Source organism: Vespula pensylvanica, chromosome 24 (genome assembly GCF_014466175.1).
Source record: "Vespula pensylvanica isolate Volc-1 chromosome 24, ASM1446617v1, whole genome shotgun sequence".
Taxonomy (NCBI): Eukaryota; Metazoa; Arthropoda; class Insecta; order Hymenoptera; family Vespidae; genus Vespula; species Vespula pensylvanica.
Genome location: NC_057708.1, coordinates 1,576,087 through 1,595,177, shown reverse-complemented (window position 1 = coordinate 1,595,177; position 19,091 = coordinate 1,576,087). Strand labels below are relative to the sequence as shown.

The following is a 19,091-nucleotide window of genomic DNA, read 5'->3' as shown; positions in this document are numbered from 1 at the left end:
TGAATTTCTTTCTCTCATGCTATGAAGTGCTTCCTTTGATTATAAAATATATTAATGTGAGCGCATGCAAGATTTTCTTTTAAGTGAATTTTATACTCATGTTAAGTTAAAGGTTCCAAGAACAGTAAATTGTTAATGTCATATATACATATTGTTCTCAGTTTATTCAAAAACATTATTATTTAAATAATTGGAGATAAATTTTAATTTATTATATATTATTATGTTTCCTTCTTTTTTTTTTCTTACACAATTAGAGAGAAGTTTCCGATACATCATTATAATAGTAGGATATATTGCGAAGCATATATATAGTTATTGAAAAAGGGAATTTAAAATATAACTATGATTGCCTGGATGTAACAGCGCTATGACATATTTGAAGATTTACATATTGTACGTGTAGCACGTTTTATATATATGTATAATATATATATATTATATATATATATATGTTGGTAATAAGACGCGAAAAGAAGCTTTATAATATTGCCTAATAAAAAATAAGGTTCATCATTAAAAAAAAAAAAAAAAAAAAAAAATTTCTGTTTATCCTGTGAAATCAATCGGATTGTAAAATGTCTCATTATCATATTGATGTATCGATATGTATTTATTCGATTGTATATTCACATCTCTGTTTATTATATACAACGTTTTTACTTCTAGCCAAGAAATATGGCAATAAATTATACACAAAGAATATAAATAAAATTGTCTATGTGTATGCAAGTGTAATAGGGTAAAAGAGATTATTTCTTAATTCGTTGTATGAACATTCAGTCTTTAATGTTTTCTACTTATTCCGTGCATGGAGAGACTACTACGTTTCTTATTTTAACTATTAAATTTACATTGTTACACACTTATAGTATTTATAATTACTCAAACAAAATAGATTTTTAAAGAGATAGCAAAATATCTAGTTATAATTCAATCATGACATTAACTTGTTGATCAATTTATGTTCTATGTACAAAACATTTAATATTTGATTCAATGTACAATATGTGATTTTATCTTTATTTCTATACATTGGTATCTCTGGCACATCTTACATGTCACGTTCCTGAAAGATCTATTTCAGAACATTAAAACATCTCAATTAAGATTTTTACGTTTCATAGTTCACAAAGAAAAACATTGTAATATCTCGAAAACCTTGTCATACATCAAAGATATTAAACGAAAGTTCTCTAAAATGAGACATTTCAAGGTAAAATATAGAGCACAATATATTTAAATTTTATTTAACATTTAAAATCAGAGATAATGTTTTGATGTATTTGTAATTGTACAACTTTCGTTTAGTGTCCAAATATTAGGAATATGTGTTAAGTCAAGGTGATACAAATGAGAATGTTTAACATTTCCAAAAATTAGTTCATCCTTTTCCAAGTTAAATAGTAAACAAATTCTATATCGTTTAATATTTTTATTTTATGTGTTAATTTGATTGGGGATTATTATAGTATTAATATCATAACATTCTATTATTATTAATTTTAATCAAGTATTGATACACTGAATTGAAAATAGGATTGGTTAATAATTATATATATATACATATACATATATATATATGTATGTATGTATATAATTATATATCGTACTGCTATTCAATGTAACATGTAAGTAGTATATATATACATATATTATATCGTATTCTATATCAGAGTGAATGGTATAAGAAAAATAAATAATTCTAATAACTGTAATAAATGATATAAGTCCATGCGCCAAAACCAATGGAATTGTAATTTGTGGCAAAGAAAGTTCACAATGATATTTTAATGAAAAGCAATCTTTATTAAAAGTTGCCTTATTATTTTGCTCATAGCATACATAGCATGGGCTAATTATATTATGTATATTTAAATGATACAGTAGGATAAAGATATGAAATAAAAAAAAGGAAAAAAAAAAAAAAGAAAAAAAAAATTATTTATTAGGTAAACTACGTTCTGAGATAGTGAAAATGTAGAAATACGATGCTCACGCTTCAAGTATTTTAATAACTTATTATTGTATCAGCTATTATATAATAGATGTTTTTGTGAACATGCTGTTTTATGCCTAATTTTCTAACATATATACGTATACATATATATGTATACATGTAGATTTTATTTACATACATTTACATTTTAAATAGATTGCGTTATAGCATTCAAGTATTATTCTACGAAAAATTTGATTGAATGTATTTTAATGAACATGAATATTACTCTATAAGAAAGATATCTTATAAATAATGTGTACTTTGATGCAAAATATCATACATTGTACATAAATTAGAGCTTGTTATAATTCAAAGGTATGTGCGTTTTTAAATTTTTTAACTGTTCTTTCAGTAGGTCTTATGGACAACTGTTTTCCATATATTTGCAGCGTTAATTCATGTAAGTAAAGTTCCATTACTATAGCATCCTTTGGTAAGGCTACAATAAAAATGTTTATTATAATATTGTAACGATAAAACATAATTTTTTTTCACATTATTCCTTATATTTATCACTATTAATTATTTGCTAATAAATATGATATTATTAATACTCACTGCGAATAACATTGTCTGTACTACATACTTTGAAAGTATTCTTAGTATCTTGCACAACTATACCATTAATACCAACTAAACTAGGACATTTAGATTTGACTACAGAGATTTTAGCACCATGGAAATCGGCTTTTATTAATTGTTGATTTATATTCTCCCAATTAGAATCAATTGGATTATGAGTCGCATTGGATGAAAATTTATCACCCAAAATATTTTGTATATATTTTAACCACAGTTCATGGAGTGGTAATAGATCTGTATATTTTAAACCATTTTTATTATTACTAATTTTACCTAATCCAAGTAATATCCGTTTTCTCGTAGTTAAAAATTTTTTTTTGATTTTAATATTTTTCGTAGCTTTAGATCTAAGTTTGCTAAATATATAAGTCTATAATAAGAATATAGAAAACGATGAATGTAACTTAAAATATGTAAATTGTCTTAGAAACACATCTTTTAGGTTATGTTTACAAATAAATAATATATCATACCTTTCTCAATTCATCTGCTGCAGATTTCATATCAGACGATGGTAGTAAGTTTTGTAAAAAGTTCATAAGATATTGTTCACTATTTTTACAAGTTGTAACGCATTTTGTTAAATTAACCGATAAAGGTAAACATACTTTCTCTATAAGAAAAATATTGCATATTAAATTGATATATTACACATATATACCTCTACATATTTAACATATATTTTAGTTATATCTTTATTTTATTGTTTTAGTACTTACGAGATTCTTTCTGCATTTTTATAATATTTATAAAATTTCTTGACTTCGTACAAACGCTCGCGTCCAAACTAGAACGACGTATGATCTCGAGTCAGTGCTACCAACAGAATATATATATACATACATTATATCGTAGTAATATCGATAGTGTTTGATATCGATATTCTCGAAGAGATAGCCAATCAGAAGAGTCGCAAGATAACCGCGATAAAAGATTTAACCTCGTCATGCTCAAGTTTAGATCTTGGATTAGACAGTTCATATAAAAAAGGACTGACATTGCATACGTTAGTCATCAGGTGTAGACGAAATTATACTTGTTGAACTGAAATTTTTTGTGTGCTGAAAAAAAATGTTTTTACAATAAAAAAAAGTTCTCCGTGTACGTAGAAATCTAATTTTCATCATATTACCGATTAAAGTATTTTTTCCTATCTATAGAAAAAGTTATGACAGTTGTCAATTTGTTTTTTATTATTTCAAATAGTTTAGAATTATAGAATAAAAGTTAATCATTTTATCTTATTTTAATCAAAATGAATGATGAAAGTATAAATGTCGTGACTGATATTTATTTGTACTAATAAAAAATTTAGCTTGCTGTAAATATATGTATGTTATAGGATTTATATATAATCCAAACATTCTTTTGTAACATGTATTTTAAATATCTTTTTTTGTTATTAGGTTTATTGTAAGGAAACAATTTTCATATAAGTATTATTCATGCCTTTTTGTCTAAAGCCCAATCAAACTTCTACAATGGAAGAATATTCTGTGGTATCAGATGTCTCGGTAGTAGATGTCTATGATATTGCCTCAGAAATAGGGAAGGAATGTGAAAAACTTATAGATCTTTTTGGTGTTGAGTCTGTAACAAATCTTATGCCAAAAGTTATTAACGCTTTAGAATTGCTCGAAAATCTTGCAATTAAAAATGAAAGAGAAAATACTACAGTTCAAGAATTAAGGGCTAAAATTATACAACTTGAAAGCGATAAAATTGGAAAAGCTGAGGATAGACAAAGATTTGAAAAAGTAATGGTTATATTCTTATAAGTATTTAGAAATCAATATCAAAACCTACAAATATTATCTCTAATCTTAACTTTATTAGGAGTTGGAGCAGATCGAAGAACATTGGAGACAAGAATCTCGAGATTTAGTTGGCATGGTAACTAGATTACAAGAAGAGAATAGACGATTGGCAGAAGCTTTACGAGAATCGCAAAGTGATAGTCAGTACAGCGGTAAACAAAGTACTAACCAATTATCCCATAACTGCTATTAATAATTTATATATAAAACTTCTTTTATAATTATAATGATTATATGTATGTTGATTTTTAGCTTTTACAGCTAGTCAAGAAGTGGATGTTTCAGTTTTACAACATTTAAGATCTATGATAGATAAGCAACGTGATCAAATTAGAGCAAGGGATCGAGAACTTACACAAAAGAATTTAGAAATAGAAAATGTAAAATAATATTTATCGATTTGTACGAGTATAAAAATCGATCATTCGCTTAAATCTTGTTTCTAATTTTTTCATATTTTTTTAGCTAACATCACAAGTTGAAAAATTTGGAGTTGTTGGAAGAGAATTAAAACGTAAGCAACGCCAAGCACAAATGCAAGCACGTGGTCTTGTAGAGGAAAGAGCAGATTTCTTAGCACAACTGCAAGATCAAAATCGAGAATTAATACAACTGAGAGGTAGACTTGGACTAGCCAAAAAAGAAAATGAGGATTTATCTAAATCACAAGGATGTCCTGATCTGACAAATAAAGCTGTATATGATCTGGATGATCCAGATAGACCCAGATTTACTACTGCTGAACTAAAAGAAATCTTGCATGAAAGAAACGAATTAAAAGCAAGAGTTTCAGATTTGGAAGATGAATTAGAATATTATCGACCAAAACCAGAAATGTATGTTACTATATTATTTAGTTAAAGAATTATGCTTTTCTAATGATTTATTATTTAATTTGCAATATCATTTTTAGAAAATGTGTACTTTTATTTAATAATATTTCAGACCTATAGATGACAAAGATGCACCTGTACAAGGTCCTCTTCCTTATGAACCAGATGATGCACCTTGGAAAAAATCATCTGAGTCTGGTATTCGTAAATTGTATGCATTATCTATTTATATTTTGTAAATTATATTTCATTAATTTCTTGTATACTTCATCATTCTATTTGATTTATCTTTACAGTTTCCGAAAAATCTTCTCGGAATCCAGCAGCAGCTTTTTAGGAGGCAGTAGTCCTCGACGAAGTCTTTCCAGTCTTTCAAAAATGGCACTATCCAGTAACAGCACTTGCGATGAATCTATGTAATGTATTTTTCAGTTGTTTGGTATGAAAACAACTATATAACAAATTTTCAAAAAATTTCCTCATACATAACGTTAAAAAAATCATTTATAAATCTAGAGATTTCTTTAACATCATAATATGATACTGATTTAATCATTTATTAGAACAAAAACGATAGATAATGTAATCATTTAGAACTTAGTTTTTTGATAGACACATACATATAAGTATGCAAAAATAATGAAAATAATTACAGCTCTCAGAATAATTGAATAACATGGTAATTTGATACTTAGCGATACGTAACAAGAATAAGCTTTCACAATCGAAACGTATTGAATTTTCTCTCTCTAAAACTATCATATTACATTGATCTATTTATTATACAACCAGACTATAGTAATTATTTTTCTGTGACTCGATATCCAAAGGTCAACAATATTTAATAAGAATTGTTCACAATGAGAAACGAATTTCATCGTATATAATATCATTTACTTCATATATACTATTTATAATTTGCTTCCAAAGTTTATCTCTTTAAAATTTTTTAAATATATATATTTTTTTACACATAAAGATATTTTAAACTGCGAATTATAAACATGCCAAGTAAAAACTATATTATTCATATTCAGTAAAGTTTATTTATCTTTTTATATATAGGTGAAAGACATATTAATTGTTATCAAAAATTTGGTAGAGATATTCAATTTGCATAAAAAAATTCACTTTTTGAATATGACGCAAAGGATGCAAAAGAATCTTTCCATTACATATCTATAATTAGCACCTATATTATTACTAGAAAATTACAAAAATGACAACACTTTTGTGCCATTACATGTTAATCTAGCAATGTTATACACAACGTGTGTTAGATATACACACACAGCTCACTTTACACTTTGTAAATATGCACGGAACTGTGATTATTTTATAATCGCATGTTTATTATTATTATTACTATTATTTATAAAAAAATTTCTAAAACAAATAGATTATACAATAGTATAATAACGAAGTAATTGGTATTGCATATATATATATATATATTTATATATATATATCCAGAATTATTTTAATATATATATATATAATCATAGTTACAGTACTGTCTGTATATTGAATAAATATGATGAAAAACCTGTGTATAACATTTTTTGAAAAGTATAGTATTTAATATATCTGGTATATACATACATACAACATGCAAACTAAACATGCGATTGAATGTAATTTACTCTTTAGTAATTTATACAATACTCTTATTATGGCATTTGTTAATATGTATAAAGTAGATAGTAATTATAATGCTTACGTTTTAAAATATATATACTGACTTTGAAAGAGCCAAAAGATTATTGATTAATTGATTAGGTATATTATTATGTTATAAATAGATATTAATAATCATTGTCCATTTATATAAAATTCATGGTTCCTTATAGTATCAAAATTAGTATTCATTGTTCTCAAATAATCACAAAAATGAAATTTTATAGATTTCAAGTATTATTGTGTTATTTGCATTTAATCTAGCAGATGCAAAAAATAATGTCTATTATTGGCGAGATAAATTGTTTATATATATATAAACATATATATACATATATGTATTCCATATTAATTGGTTATTATACAAAAATATCAAAACAAAAAAAAAACAAAAAAAAAATGAAAAGATTAATTGAATAATTTAAAAATAATATTTTTATTGCATTTTTGTCCTAATTATAAGAATTTTGCAGTCAGATTTTAATACTTTAAACAATAACTTCTTATGATTTTTTTAACTACATCGTTTTGATAAACGAGATATATACAACAAGTAAAATATTTATTAGTAAGTTCTATATATTATTTGTTAATTTTAAGTATGAAATACGCATCATATAATTTGGATTATAACCAGTAAAAAACTTATGTTATTATAGAAAGTTCTTTCATTATTAAAAAAAAATATATATATATATATCTAATGTATTCTTTCGTAAATAAAAATAATGATTTTACAATAAATTCTTTTGAAATATTTTCAATGATTCATGAAAGTAGTTCATTTAATTTGAAGTATCATTAAAAAATTAAAAATTCATATACTTATTCATTTCGTAATACGAAATACGTTGATACCGACAAGATATAATCTCGATTATGTATGACTAGTGTTTTATTTTTATTGTTGATACTTATAAGTATTTTTGATTACATCATACACATTCTGATATTGTATCTTATATTTAATTATTACAATATAGATATAAAAAGCAAGTTTTTCTTTTTTATTAATAATATTGTTCTGTAAAAGAAACAATGCAAAAATGTAGAAGCTACAGTTTTCAGTTAAGTAAAGATTAGATAATGTATATTAAAAATGATATATAAAAAATTATGTGTATATATATATTAATATATATATATATATATATACACACATACACGCGCACACACACACATACATATCACGTTTGTTATAATACAAGAACTGTTAAGAGAACTTTTACACTTTTTTCATGATACATTTTAACCATATGTTTTTTTTTTCTTTTTTTTTCTAAAATCAATTTAATATATTTCTTTCGTATCAATAGACTTCCCTAAATTTGACTAGTATACTACAAATCTACATTATTTAAATTAGCTGAAGAACCAGTGGGTAAATCTAATGGTATAAATTTACCAATAGGTTGTATTGCTTTATGTTGTTCAGCTAGTTTACGCATTTCTTGTCTAAGTTTACCTAATATTGCATGATTCGGTTGATTAACTGCTGCTTTTCCTTGCAACAATGTTATTTCTTGTTCTAATTGTTTTTTTTCTTTAAAGGATTTTACACTTCGTGATCCGTACAATCTTAACAAGGAACCCCAGGATTGAATGTGTGGATGCATTAGTTGTAAAATTGCCTGAGCTGCTCTTTGTTTTCCATCTTTCTTATTACGACATACCTATATAAATTTTAATATTAATATTATCTTTTTTTTTTTTTTTTTTTTTTCATTAGTTTCATTTAATGTGTCGTCTAAATACTTACAACTGTAGCTTCGTGTTTTCCAACGCGCATTGTAAATTCATTACGTTGGTGTTTCAATGTATTTACAGAATAATTAATATGCATATCCCCTAAACCATAATTCCTTTGAAGACAAGTAATCAAAATTGCATGCGGAGATGGTTCGGTCGTTTTTGCACAAAATTCTGCTACCCGTGGATCCGTTATTGAGATTTCATCGAAAAATGACAAATCTGCATCAGAATTTCCTCTGGATGCTTTAATCGTTCGACTAGAATTACCAGACCCGTTATCACCATTTTCTCCAGAAATCTTATCTCTCATTTGTGGAATCAAAATTTCTAGAGTTTTGCGTGCTGCATTAGCTTTTGCTTGTTTTTTGCTACTGCCAAAACCACTGCCGTATTCCATATCATTAATACACACTACTGCGGAATATGGTGTTGCTGCATTTTCTATAATTAATATTTTATATGAAATAAATCGTTTCTATAAATTCATGAAAACTTAAATATCAATTATAATTTTATACCTAGTTCCTTAAATTTATATGTTGGTTGTTTTTTTAACGCATGTTGTACGTATTCGTGAAGAATACAAACATAACTTTTGCCAGAGGGATTCATTATCCAATGTTTTGATGGCCTTTGCGTACCACTATCTTCTCCTGTTGTACTACTGCTGCTTCCCGTCATCCCTGAACTTGTAACTGGGAATGTTATTAACTTCGTACCATCGGGTAAAGTTGGACGTTCCAATTGCTTACGATGTTTTTTATTTTTTGTGAACTTTCTACGAGCAGACCATGATCTGAAAAAGTATGTAAAATTGTTAGACAAATTCTTGAGTTGTCATATATAAAAATGGAAATTAATTATGTAAAATTCACTTACTGAAATCTCATGACTTTAATAGCTTTAAAACGGAAGAGTGATTGACAATAATTTCTAAGTTGTTCGCTGTCTAAAGAATGAGCTGCTCGGTTTTCTTGAATGGTCTCTATTTTTGCACTGGGAAGACTACAAATTTCAGCAGAGGGCTCGCGATCTTTCTCTTTCTTTTTTTCTTCTTCCTCTTCGTGTAATGCTCTTCTGTATTGAAGACAAGGTATTGCACTAACAGGGACTTCATGTTTTCTTACACTTCCTGGACCAAGAAAATATGGTTTGGCTAATGTACAAACTCTGCTTTGTTTATGTAAATACAATGGCATTCCACTGTTATGTGTTACTTGTACCCAACCTTCGGGCAAGACATCAAAATGATTATGTCCAATTTCTAAAAGAAGTAATTGATTATTATTATTATTATTATTATTATTATTGCTTTTGTTTGAAATAAATTTTTCTGTAAAATTACTTTACTTACCATCTAAAACAAGTTTCTCCTTTTCTTCATATGGCATACTATCTTTCTTGTCTTTCCTCTTTCCTTTAAATTCTTCTGGTAAACCTAGTACATAATACTTAACTAAAAAAGGTACTTGGCAGCTGCATGATCTGTACTAAAAGTACAAAAAGAAGTAATCTTACTTCCTCCTGTCATAATTAACTAATATCCATATGATGCAAGATATAAACGTATATATCTTGTGAGAGATATTTGGTAGTATTAGAAATTATGCAAAGTCCAAGAATATTTATTTATTTATTTTTTTTTTTTTTACAAAAAAAAAAATAAAGTAATGCTAATTATATAAAATTTAAAATATCTAATACTTTTCATTTTGTCTTATTAATTTAGAAGATTTGAAAACACAACACTTGTCCAAAGTAATGATCATTATAAAATTAATGATCATTATTTTCTATTATTTTTATACATAAAGAAATTAAAAATTACCTTCTTCAAGCATAGCTTCAATTTCTTCATCTGGAACATCAGAATCCATGCTCTCGTTCGTATCAGAGTCCATGTCTGAACAATTTTGATCTGGATGTCGTTCTAGATCATCCAATACATCAAATTGTCTTAAATCATCATTGGTTACAATGTCATCAACATTTGATTCTGCTTCCTGGCTGTCCAAACCATTAACTGCATCGATAGCAGCATTTAGAAGATTAACATTATCTTCCATTGTATCATTACAATGACTTTGATCAAACATCTTTTCGTGATTGTTATGATCAATATTTGATTCTATATTTCGAGCACCACCATCCTTAATATATAGATCATCTTTTTCTTGATAATTTATATCCATGAAATCTGGTTTTTCCATGTTCCTTTGCATCTGCAGTCGAAAGTCTTCTGTATTGTTTTCTTCTTTGTCGATATCCATTGAAAGAGACATCTGCGAAACACTATAATGTCCGAGTATTTATATTAGAGCTAAAATTAAAAAGTACTACTTATTTTTTTGGGTGTAAAAAGATTTTATACATTTCGTAAAATGGATAACAAATTATCTTTAATTATAAACAATAGTAAAAAACAACAATATTTGAACCTAACAATAACTTCCAAACGTAACATTCTTCTAAGTATCAAGCTTGTTGTGTGGCCACACCACTTTCACCAATGAGGCCAAAGTCCAATCGATTTGAAACCATTTGAAAAATGGCAACGAAAATTGGACATTTGCATTAGTGTTAGCAGTCTGGGGCCTGTTATATATCCAAACGGTATATTGCATATGAAAGTTGTTTGTTGTAATTAGAGGAGAGACGATCAAGGTATAATTGCGGTATCATATCAGTTCACTAGCCCCACAGCTAGACAGGGACAACATTGAAAAATTGAACCTGTTACTAACTGGGGTTGTGCTCTGATAATAGATATAATTTTCAATTTAACAGATATACAGAATTTATCCGATACTATATGTGTGTATAAACAAAACTGTGTGTTCATTCTTTCGATGACTGAAATATTAATATTATACTATAAAATTCTTTTAGCCAAACAGAATATACTTACATATAATACGATTATATTTCAATAGTTTCAAAAAAAAAAAACAAAATAAATCTTATATATTTTTGATAAAAAAAATTTATCAAAAACATATAAGATAATAGAATTATTTGCAGAATTAAAATCTTATTTATAAAGAAAAATATATTTATATTATCCTAAATACGAAGAATTACGTAAATACTTATTATCAGGTCACATTTATTATTCATTAATTACCAACAGATATTTACGTATGTACCAGAATGTATTTATAAAACACTCAAAACGTATTCCCTGTTTTTATCCCCCCTGACTAGGCGTCGACAATCGAACAAGACAATTGATCCACGAAAAGAAATTATATATACTGACAAGTGATAATGATTTTAGGAAAACAATTTTTTTCGAACTATTGTGCATTGGGCAGAGAAAACTGGAGCTTTCTGATTGGTTAAGATCTACGTTGTAAGTTCAGTTTAAGGTTATGAACAAAGCAATGATATTCTCTAAACGAATTAATTTTCTCAAGAAAAATAAACATTTGAAGATTCTTTCTCTACAAAAAAATTATTAAACAATTTTTGCTTATTAATAACTAAGAAATATAAAATTTAATTATGAGTTTCCTCTTCAAAAATTGTATTGATTAGCGTAGGAGTTCGAAAATTCGTAGCTAAATTCAAATTGTTTTATATCAACGATAATCTCAGATATATAATCAATTATATTCCTTCTCTTCTTTGATTTTCAAAAAAAGTTTATTAGTATTTATCGTTAAAAAAAAAAAAAAAAAAAAAATTATTTGGTAAGTTTCATTAAGATCGAATAAAACAAATTATAAAAATACAATTGTAATTATATTAATTTCGTCCTTCTTACATAACCTTATCTAATTTCCAGATTTCCTAATAAATAATAATACAAGAAGAATACGCACTTAATACATTCAAAAAGAAATGTAAATAATAATGTAACCTATTATCGAAAAGATTTATTTTTAAAAAATACAGTCGAAGAGTAACAAGTCACTCGACGAAGTATGAGAGACAAATGGAAAAGAAATTTAAAAAGAGGTCGTACGAGATCTGTGATTCTCCCCACTTCTCGTTCTCTCGTTACGAATTGCTGTACTTATGTATACGACGGAGGAAAGACTGACAATGAGTAAATGATAAGCTCTTGACGTACACAGAAGAGAGGCGCACGCGCTATAGAAGTGAAAGGCAAGAGAAAGAGAAAGAGAGAGAGAAAGAGAGAGCGAGCGTGGCATAGGAGATTAATCAGATAACAACAATTTTGATGGCCGTAAGTTCAGCAGTCATTCCGTGTAGAAAGAAACAATCACGAATGGAGATTATGAATAAAACTAAATCAACAGCGTATTTAGGCGGCCTCACGCAGTGTATTCTCGTTAACGAGTCGTGTTTAACTACAAGGTTAAACGAGCTTAATTCTGAAGTTTATTGGGCGCGAAGTGGTGGATATCTATTTTCGAGGATCCAATAAGAATGGCTGCCGTTTTAAGAAGATTGAGAACCGTGCAGGTCACGGTAATCGACAGGCCAAAAACATCATTGTTTATTAACACCCGGTAGGACGATTAGCAGGATATTTTGTTGAAATAAAAAGAAAAAAGATAAAAAAAAGAAATACAAATATTGATCTTAATTATTTGTCTGATACTTTATCTCAATGAAGTTCAAATAAAGATGCTTTCAAAATAGCCAACAAATCGTATGTTTTAGGTCTCTGGCAAGGTCATTGGTACGACAGGATAGCAAGAGATGGATAAGCAAACTTTTGGTAAGAAAGATCGAACCAACGAAGGAGTCTCATTCGCGAATGCTTTCTGACAAGGATGTGATTTATGCTTTACACACGCATAATATCCGTCCTGATTCCATCGATAAATATTTAACTAACTAGTAAGTAAAATGGCATTATCTTGTCGTGCATTTTACCGTCTGTCGACCTTTCGAACTAATGACTCATTAACGTATTTTGAATCGGTGTTTATGAATTTCTTTTATATACAGATTATTTATATATTATCAATTTATTTTATAGTTGATTAATTTTAAGAAATTTTCTTTAATAGAAAATATATTTTGACCAAGTATGTATGCATGTGTGTATGTGTAACGTGATCTTCTATTTAATTTTATTTTCAGCGAACAAAATGTTAATCTAATACATTCGAAAAAATCTGATCTGAAATGTGAATTGGTTGGATCATGGACTGTTTCAGTAGGTGATTTAGATCAAGCTTTACATCTTTGGCAATATACTGGTGGCTACGAACGTATTGATTTTGCACAAATTTTACTTTCTAAAGATGAGGTATATTGATTTACTTTGACAATTTGGTAAACATATTGATACTTATTTTGTGTAATATGCATTTTGTATGTGTCAGAACTATCAACTTTTACTCAAGGAACGTGGAAATTATTTAAGATCTCGCCATCTACAATATTTATTGGCATTTAGTTATTGGCCGCCTCTTGAAAAACGTAAAGGTCCAAACATATATGAAATACGAAGTTATAGCTTGAAACCTGGTACAATGATCGAATGGGGCAACAATTGGGCTAAAGCTATTAATTTTAGACGTAACAATGATGAACCTTTTGCTGGTTATTTTTCACAAATTGGAAGGCTGTACAATGTTCATCACATTTGGTGTAAGTTTAATATTAGGATGTGTCTTACATATAATTGGAAAAATTGTATTTTATTTTCAGGCTATAAAGATCTTCAATCACGGAAAGATACACGCGAAAGTGCATGGAGATTACCTGGGTGGGATCAATGTGTGGCATACACTGTACCTCTTATAAGAGAGATGCATTGTCGCATATTAAGCCCAACTACGTTTTCCCCCACAAAATAAATTATCATTCTTGCAAATACCAATGCATTTGTATAATATCACTTATTATTACTTATCTATCGATGTAATAATGTAAAAACATTTGTTATAATGTACATCATAGATATATATAATTCTGTAATCTATACGCGCAATATGTTGAATGCTAAAATGTTTTGTTGTATTACAACTGGCAGAATGTATTTTGCTACTATTTCAAATTCTATATTATGACTATAAGTATATGCAAGTTATTTTATCTATTGTCAGTTGAAGCACAACATTTATGTATAGATGAATATACAATATTACTCTTTACAGCAGAGTATGTGTTTTTTTTTTTTTTTTTTTTTTTTTTTTTTTTAATAGACATCTATTATTTTTAATATATTTTCTTTTATGATAAAAAAAGTTTTAATTTTTATATAATTCAAAATAAAAATTTTCTTTTGTTTATTATATCCAGATTTTTTTTGTATGTTTTGACTAAATTTATTGAATGTAATTCAAAAGTTTATAACATGTAAAGAAAAAAAATTTATATATAAAAATCGTTTTCTTTTTAATAAAAGTTAAATAATAAAGGGAATCGAATTAAATCATTCCATATTTATAAATTTTCAACCATTATCCAAAATTATAAATTTCATTTTCAATTTCCAATTTGACAATATAATAAAAAAATGAGAATAGATTTTTATGCAGTATAGTTTTAAAACAACTGTAATTTAAAAAAAGATTATTGCAATAGAATTATAATGCTTCATTAATTAATGTTTTTGTGGAAACATTAATAGTCAATATTTATAAATAGTAATGAAAGGTAATAATAGCAATAGTAAAAATTATAATAATGTAAACCATATATACCTATCCTTACATGTTATTATACATTATGAGCACTTTGATACATTTAATCACGATTTATAGATCAATTTAAATATTGATACTGTATATAAGATACAGTCAAAAAAGTTTTAACACCAGCATTGTTTTATCTATTTTACTAATGTTTTAATTGTGTTTTTGAATACATGAAATTAGTGGAATAAAAGAAGAAAAAAAGAAAAAAAAGAATGCGATCAGTAATGATCATTTTATTAAAACTTATTGCATTAATGTACATTCATAGTGTACGTTAGAAGTATCTTTTAGATCTGTTATACAATGAAATTGATTTTTACATATTTTATTCATATGACGCATTATTGTGTTTATCATTCTGGAAGATGTGTTTAACTTTACAATGCTGATGTATTTTTAAAAGTTCAGAAAAACGAAATCTTATTGTTTGGACATTGATTGCAGTATTTTTTCTATAAATGTACACAGAGTAATTAATTTTTTTTTAAATTTGTCTAAAAGTGATATATTTTATAGTAGAAGCCACTTCATGAGTTTAAATTAAGAGCATTATAAATTACACCATTATAAATTAAGTAAATTACAAATATTTTTGTGTCTCTTTATCACCAAATACTTGTGCATTAATTTAGATTTTATGATTATCAATGCTGTACACGTATATATTGTTATGTAACAACATTTCTGAAATTGTGGAATTGACATTGATTATTTAAAGAATAGAGATGGACGGTTCTTATATAAAGACATAGTATAATATTTCATTTTTTTGCTGAGAGTAATCACTTGCTTTTTAGAATAAAAATCTATTTTGGACATAACAAATAGACATACAATTTTTTATTTATAAGAAAGATTATCTAAAATAATATTGTGCAAGATAGCACAGTAAAATAATAATATACATAATTATTGCTTGATTTGATATAAAGATTTTAGATTATTTTGTATTGTATTTAATAGAATCTAATGCTATTATATTGTATTTCTCTTGAAGTGGCTGTTACTATATTATAGGATCTGTTTTTAAAATGTGGATATCTTATTTTTACAACATTGCATAATTGATTAACAAGTACCTTATTAAAAATAACAATTATATTTTACCTAGTTAAAGCCAAAATTGTATTAAAGTATGTATTATTGTATTCGCTGCAAAGTTTCTTTATAAAAAAGCATCACTTATAGTGTCAATTAATAATAAAATAATGTATAACTTAATGCTAGAACATTGGTATCAATTTTTTAAATATATTTTCAACTGAGCAGCGAATACACATGCGACTGTCAAAACATAATGATCACATGTAAAGAGATATAAGTGAGAAGAGACAAGCTTTCATAAGCGTAAAATAATAATTATATTTGATATGATATGCTTATGATTAATTGTCTATGTCACTGTTCGTATCTAAATTTTGTTCGCGTTAAAACTTTGGAATATTTACAAAATATCGAAAATTAATTTTATAAAATTGGTATTCAGCAGATTACATTGAGATTACAGACTACAACAAAAAATTATTTTTAATACATACATACAACTTGACTCAGAGAGAGAATTCGTGCTACAATATATATGAAGAATATACAATTTATTAAAAGAATAATTTTAATGGAAGAAATGTAAAAACTTATATTATTATTTATCTTATTGCGATATATTAAGCACTCTCTCTCTCTCTCTCTCTCTCTCTCTCTTTCTCTCTCTCTCTCATAAGGTTCATTGCTAATAAAAAAACAATTTCCTCTCTTTGAAATTTAAACATAATTTTATAATTTACTAAATATATAATTATCTTTTCCAATTATTTCAGTCATATTTCTATTTGGAGAATTAATTTAAAGAAATTTATTTTTAATATATGACAAAAAGAAAAACAATATACATCTATAATACTTCTCATTGGCAAATAATTGTGTACAATATAAAGTTAGATTTTATTGTTAGCAAAATATTATATATGTAACGTATAAAATTTTATGACAATAAATTCTTTGTTCATACATGCTATTTAAAATTCTGAGTTTAAAAAAAAATGAGTTAATAACATTATTCTAAATACTGGTATGTATATAATATGACTTAATTTTTTTTTAAAATAATGAGTTTAAGTTACTATCAACTAAATGCTTGATCGTTTGAAATCATTATTGAAATCATTAAGGAAGTGTGTATACTGTTATTACTATATTAAATAGGGAAATATATAATCTTTTTATGATACAGTATGCACAAAATCATTTCTTATTTCTTATATAATATATTGATTATTATTTATTAAGTATAATCATTAATTATAAACTAAAACAATTACTACTTACAGTTTTTATTTTTACTACTAAAACAAAAAAATTATACACTTTATATGTAGGAAGTTAAAGATATTATAGATATAATTTAATCAGTTTGTTTTTCATTTTATTCTCTAACATAATGAAAAAAAAGATTCTTCTTTACAAGATCTAATCAGAAATATTTTGGAATAAAAAACATGAATTATATATCTCATGTCAAAATTTATCTCACTTTCTTAATGGAACATACTGTTTTTTGAAAACCAACATTCTTTTTTTGCATTCTTATTTTCAATATCGATTTAAATTACTAGTGAAAAATTATTTAGTAGTGTAAGTTATTTCTCAACTATTTTCTATGTTATTATTTCTTCATTACGAAGCTTGCAAAATTGATGTTCCATATACATATTGTTATGGAGGACTATGATAAAGTTGGTTATACATTTAAAGATTAAAGATTTTATATATCTGTGACATATTTATGATCTTTCATTTAAAGAAATTGTCATACTTTGCATACATATTTAAAGTATTCTACAATTGAATATGTAGCATGAACAATCTCTATTAGTCTGCGATAGATATTTATAATAATTTGCTAAAATTGTGTCTGTTGAGAATTCAGGCATTTTTTTCTAATAATACAAAGAAGAATTACACAATGTTCTGTTCATATACATTTAAATTGTTCTGATCTTGTTTTTATGTTAAATTTTTTTACTTCAATTATTGTGTATGTAATATGTGAGAGAATATATTTACACGTGGTTTATATAGACAAAATTTCAGTTGATTGTGATAGTTTTCTTTTATCAATGCTAAAACATGTATCTATTCGATTATATATCACGATTAATAAACATTATCAACATACTTCTTCTTTGTCCATATAATTTAGTCTCATTATGAAAATTGTATTTGTGCAATGAAAACTGGAATGTATTTGATATATATATATAAGATATTATGGTTAACAAATACACCATCGTTTGGTTTTTTAACAAAAAACATTAAATGAATTATTACTTTTAAATGTCAAACGTAAAAAAATAGATCATAAATTTTGCACATATGAATATGGCACAAACGACGATTGCTTATAATTATTATATATATTGATTATATCTCATATATAAAAATAATACAACAAAATATTGATCATTGTTACATACTCCTGGATTTTATTTTACAAATAAAAATTTTAGAGCAAGTCTATAATCATAAAAATTAACTATATTTTAAAATATAAATCTAATTTCTTTTTATTAGCAAAAGCAATAAATGTATAACAATAAAGGACAATGTGTAACATAATATTACTTCAAAAGTATTCGTTAAATGACTTCATAAAAAATATATTTTCTAAATCAACATGCACGAATGTCTCTTACGATTTTTTTCATTATCACATTATCAGTTTTCATTGTATCCAATGTTCAAGGAGAGCTTTATTTACATTTTTTATTTTTTAATGTCTGATTCGATCCTCATTATTTGACATTCG

The 19,091-nt window shown here is 26.0% G+C and overlaps 4 protein-coding genes across 13 annotated transcripts; 2 read left to right on the top strand and 2 right to left on the bottom strand.

The window, feature by feature from the left end:
• Window positions 1-1,786: 1,786 nt before the first annotated feature.
• LOC122637038 (ribonuclease P protein subunit p29) lies at window positions 1,787-3,400 on the bottom strand. The gene is made up of 4 exons (XM_043828860.1): window positions 3,304-3,400; window positions 3,058-3,197; window positions 2,561-2,954; window positions 1,787-2,441 (listed from the first exon to the last, which is right to left on the bottom strand). Exons 1-4 carry the CDS (start codon window positions 3,317-3,319, stop codon window positions 2,305-2,307), a joined length of 687 nt encoding a protein of 228 aa, XP_043684795.1. The 5' UTR covers window positions 3,320-3,400; the 3' UTR covers window positions 1,787-2,304.
• A 96-nt stretch (window positions 3,401-3,496) lies between these two features.
• Window positions 3,497-6,711, top strand: LOC122637035 (RILP-like protein homolog). Of its 4 annotated transcripts, none has more exons than XM_043828856.1 (7): window positions 3,497-3,685; window positions 3,991-4,341; window positions 4,421-4,553; window positions 4,654-4,781; window positions 4,867-5,237; window positions 5,347-5,445; window positions 5,531-6,711. In XM_043828856.1, exons 2-7 carry the CDS (start codon window positions 4,030-4,032, stop codon window positions 5,652-5,654), a joined length of 1,167 nt encoding a protein of 388 aa, XP_043684791.1. In that variant the 5' UTR covers window positions 3,497-3,685; window positions 3,991-4,029; the 3' UTR covers window positions 5,655-6,711. The 4 variants fall into 4 exon arrangements, with proteins under 4 accessions (XP_043684791.1, XP_043684792.1, XP_043684789.1 ...); XM_043828857.1 differs by having other exon boundaries at window positions 3,498-3,685; window positions 4,048-4,341; window positions 4,421-4,562; window positions 5,531-6,707; XM_043828854.1 differs by having other exon boundaries at window positions 3,498-3,685; window positions 4,421-4,562; window positions 5,531-6,707.
• Window positions 6,712-7,694: 983 nt separating this feature from the next.
• LOC122637033 (microprocessor complex subunit DGCR8) lies at window positions 7,695-12,007 on the bottom strand. Of its 6 annotated transcripts, none has more exons than XM_043828848.1 (7): window positions 11,788-12,007; window positions 10,492-10,955; window positions 10,018-10,101; window positions 9,543-9,927; window positions 9,182-9,459; window positions 8,671-9,104; window positions 7,695-8,584 (listed from the first exon to the last, which is right to left on the bottom strand). In XM_043828848.1, exons 2-7 carry the CDS (start codon window positions 10,943-10,945, stop codon window positions 8,252-8,254), a joined length of 1,968 nt encoding a protein of 655 aa, XP_043684783.1. In that variant the 5' UTR covers window positions 10,946-10,955; window positions 11,788-12,007; the 3' UTR covers window positions 7,695-8,251. The 6 variants fall into 6 exon arrangements, with proteins under 6 accessions (XP_043684783.1, XP_043684785.1, XP_043684784.1 ...); XM_043828850.1 differs by having other exon boundaries at window positions 10,492-10,945; XM_043828849.1 differs by having other exon boundaries at window positions 11,810-12,007.
• A 690-nt stretch (window positions 12,008-12,697) lies between these two features.
• LOC122637037 (protein NipSnap) lies at window positions 12,698-14,747 on the top strand. Of its 2 annotated transcripts, none has more exons than XM_043828858.1 (6): window positions 12,698-12,855; window positions 12,929-13,141; window positions 13,296-13,475; window positions 13,722-13,890; window positions 13,967-14,234; window positions 14,295-14,747. In XM_043828858.1, exons 2-6 carry the CDS (start codon window positions 13,059-13,061, stop codon window positions 14,441-14,443), a joined length of 849 nt encoding a protein of 282 aa, XP_043684793.1. In that variant the 5' UTR covers window positions 12,698-12,855; window positions 12,929-13,058; the 3' UTR covers window positions 14,444-14,747. The 2 variants fall into 2 exon arrangements, with proteins under 2 accessions (XP_043684793.1, XP_043684794.1); XM_043828859.1 differs by having other exon boundaries at window positions 12,700-12,855; window positions 12,938-13,141.
• The last annotated feature ends 4,344 nt before the right edge of the window (window positions 14,748-19,091 follow it).

Excerpts from the sequence above, each read along its gene's own strand:
- LOC122637038 (XM_043828860.1), bottom strand. Across the intron at positions 2,955-3,057 it reads CAGCAGATGAATTGAGAAAG|ACTTATATATTTAGCAAACT; the intron begins GTATGATATATT and ends TTCTTATTATAG. Across the intron at positions 2,442-2,560 it reads TACAGACAATGTTATTCGCA|CCTTACCAAAGGATGCTATA; the intron begins GTGAGTATTAAT and ends TTTTTATTGTAG.
- LOC122637035 (XM_043828854.1), top strand. The coding sequence starts at position 4,030 with ATGCCTTTTTGTCTAAAGCCCAATCAAACTTCTACAATGGAAGAATAT. Across the intron at positions 4,782-4,866 it reads AGAATTTAGAAATAGAAAAT|CTAACATCACAAGTTGAAAA; the intron begins GTAAAATAATAT and ends ATATTTTTTTAG. Across the intron at positions 5,238-5,346 it reads TATCGACCAAAACCAGAAAT|ACCTATAGATGACAAAGATG; the intron begins GTATGTTACTAT and ends ATAATATTTCAG.
- LOC122637033 (XM_043828848.1), bottom strand. The coding sequence starts at position 10,945 with ATGTCTCTTTCAATGGATATCGACAAAGAAGAAAACAATACAGAAGAC. Across the intron at positions 9,928-10,017 it reads GGAGAAACTTGTTTTAGATG|AAATTGGACATAATCATTTT; the intron begins GTAAGTAAAGTA and ends TACTTCTTTTAG. Across the intron at positions 9,460-9,542 it reads ATTAAAGTCATGAGATTTCA|ATCATGGTCTGCTCGTAGAA; the intron begins GTAAGTGAATTT and ends ATACTTTTTCAG.
- LOC122637037 (XM_043828858.1), top strand. The coding sequence starts at position 13,059 with ATGGCTGCCGTTTTAAGAAGATTGAGAACCGTGCAGGTCACGGTAATC. Across the intron at positions 13,142-13,295 it reads TCATTGTTTATTAACACCCG|GTCTCTGGCAAGGTCATTGG; the intron begins GTAGGACGATTA and ends CGTATGTTTTAG. Across the intron at positions 14,235-14,294 it reads CAATGTTCATCACATTTGGT|GCTATAAAGATCTTCAATCA; the intron begins GTAAGTTTAATA and ends TTTTATTTTCAG.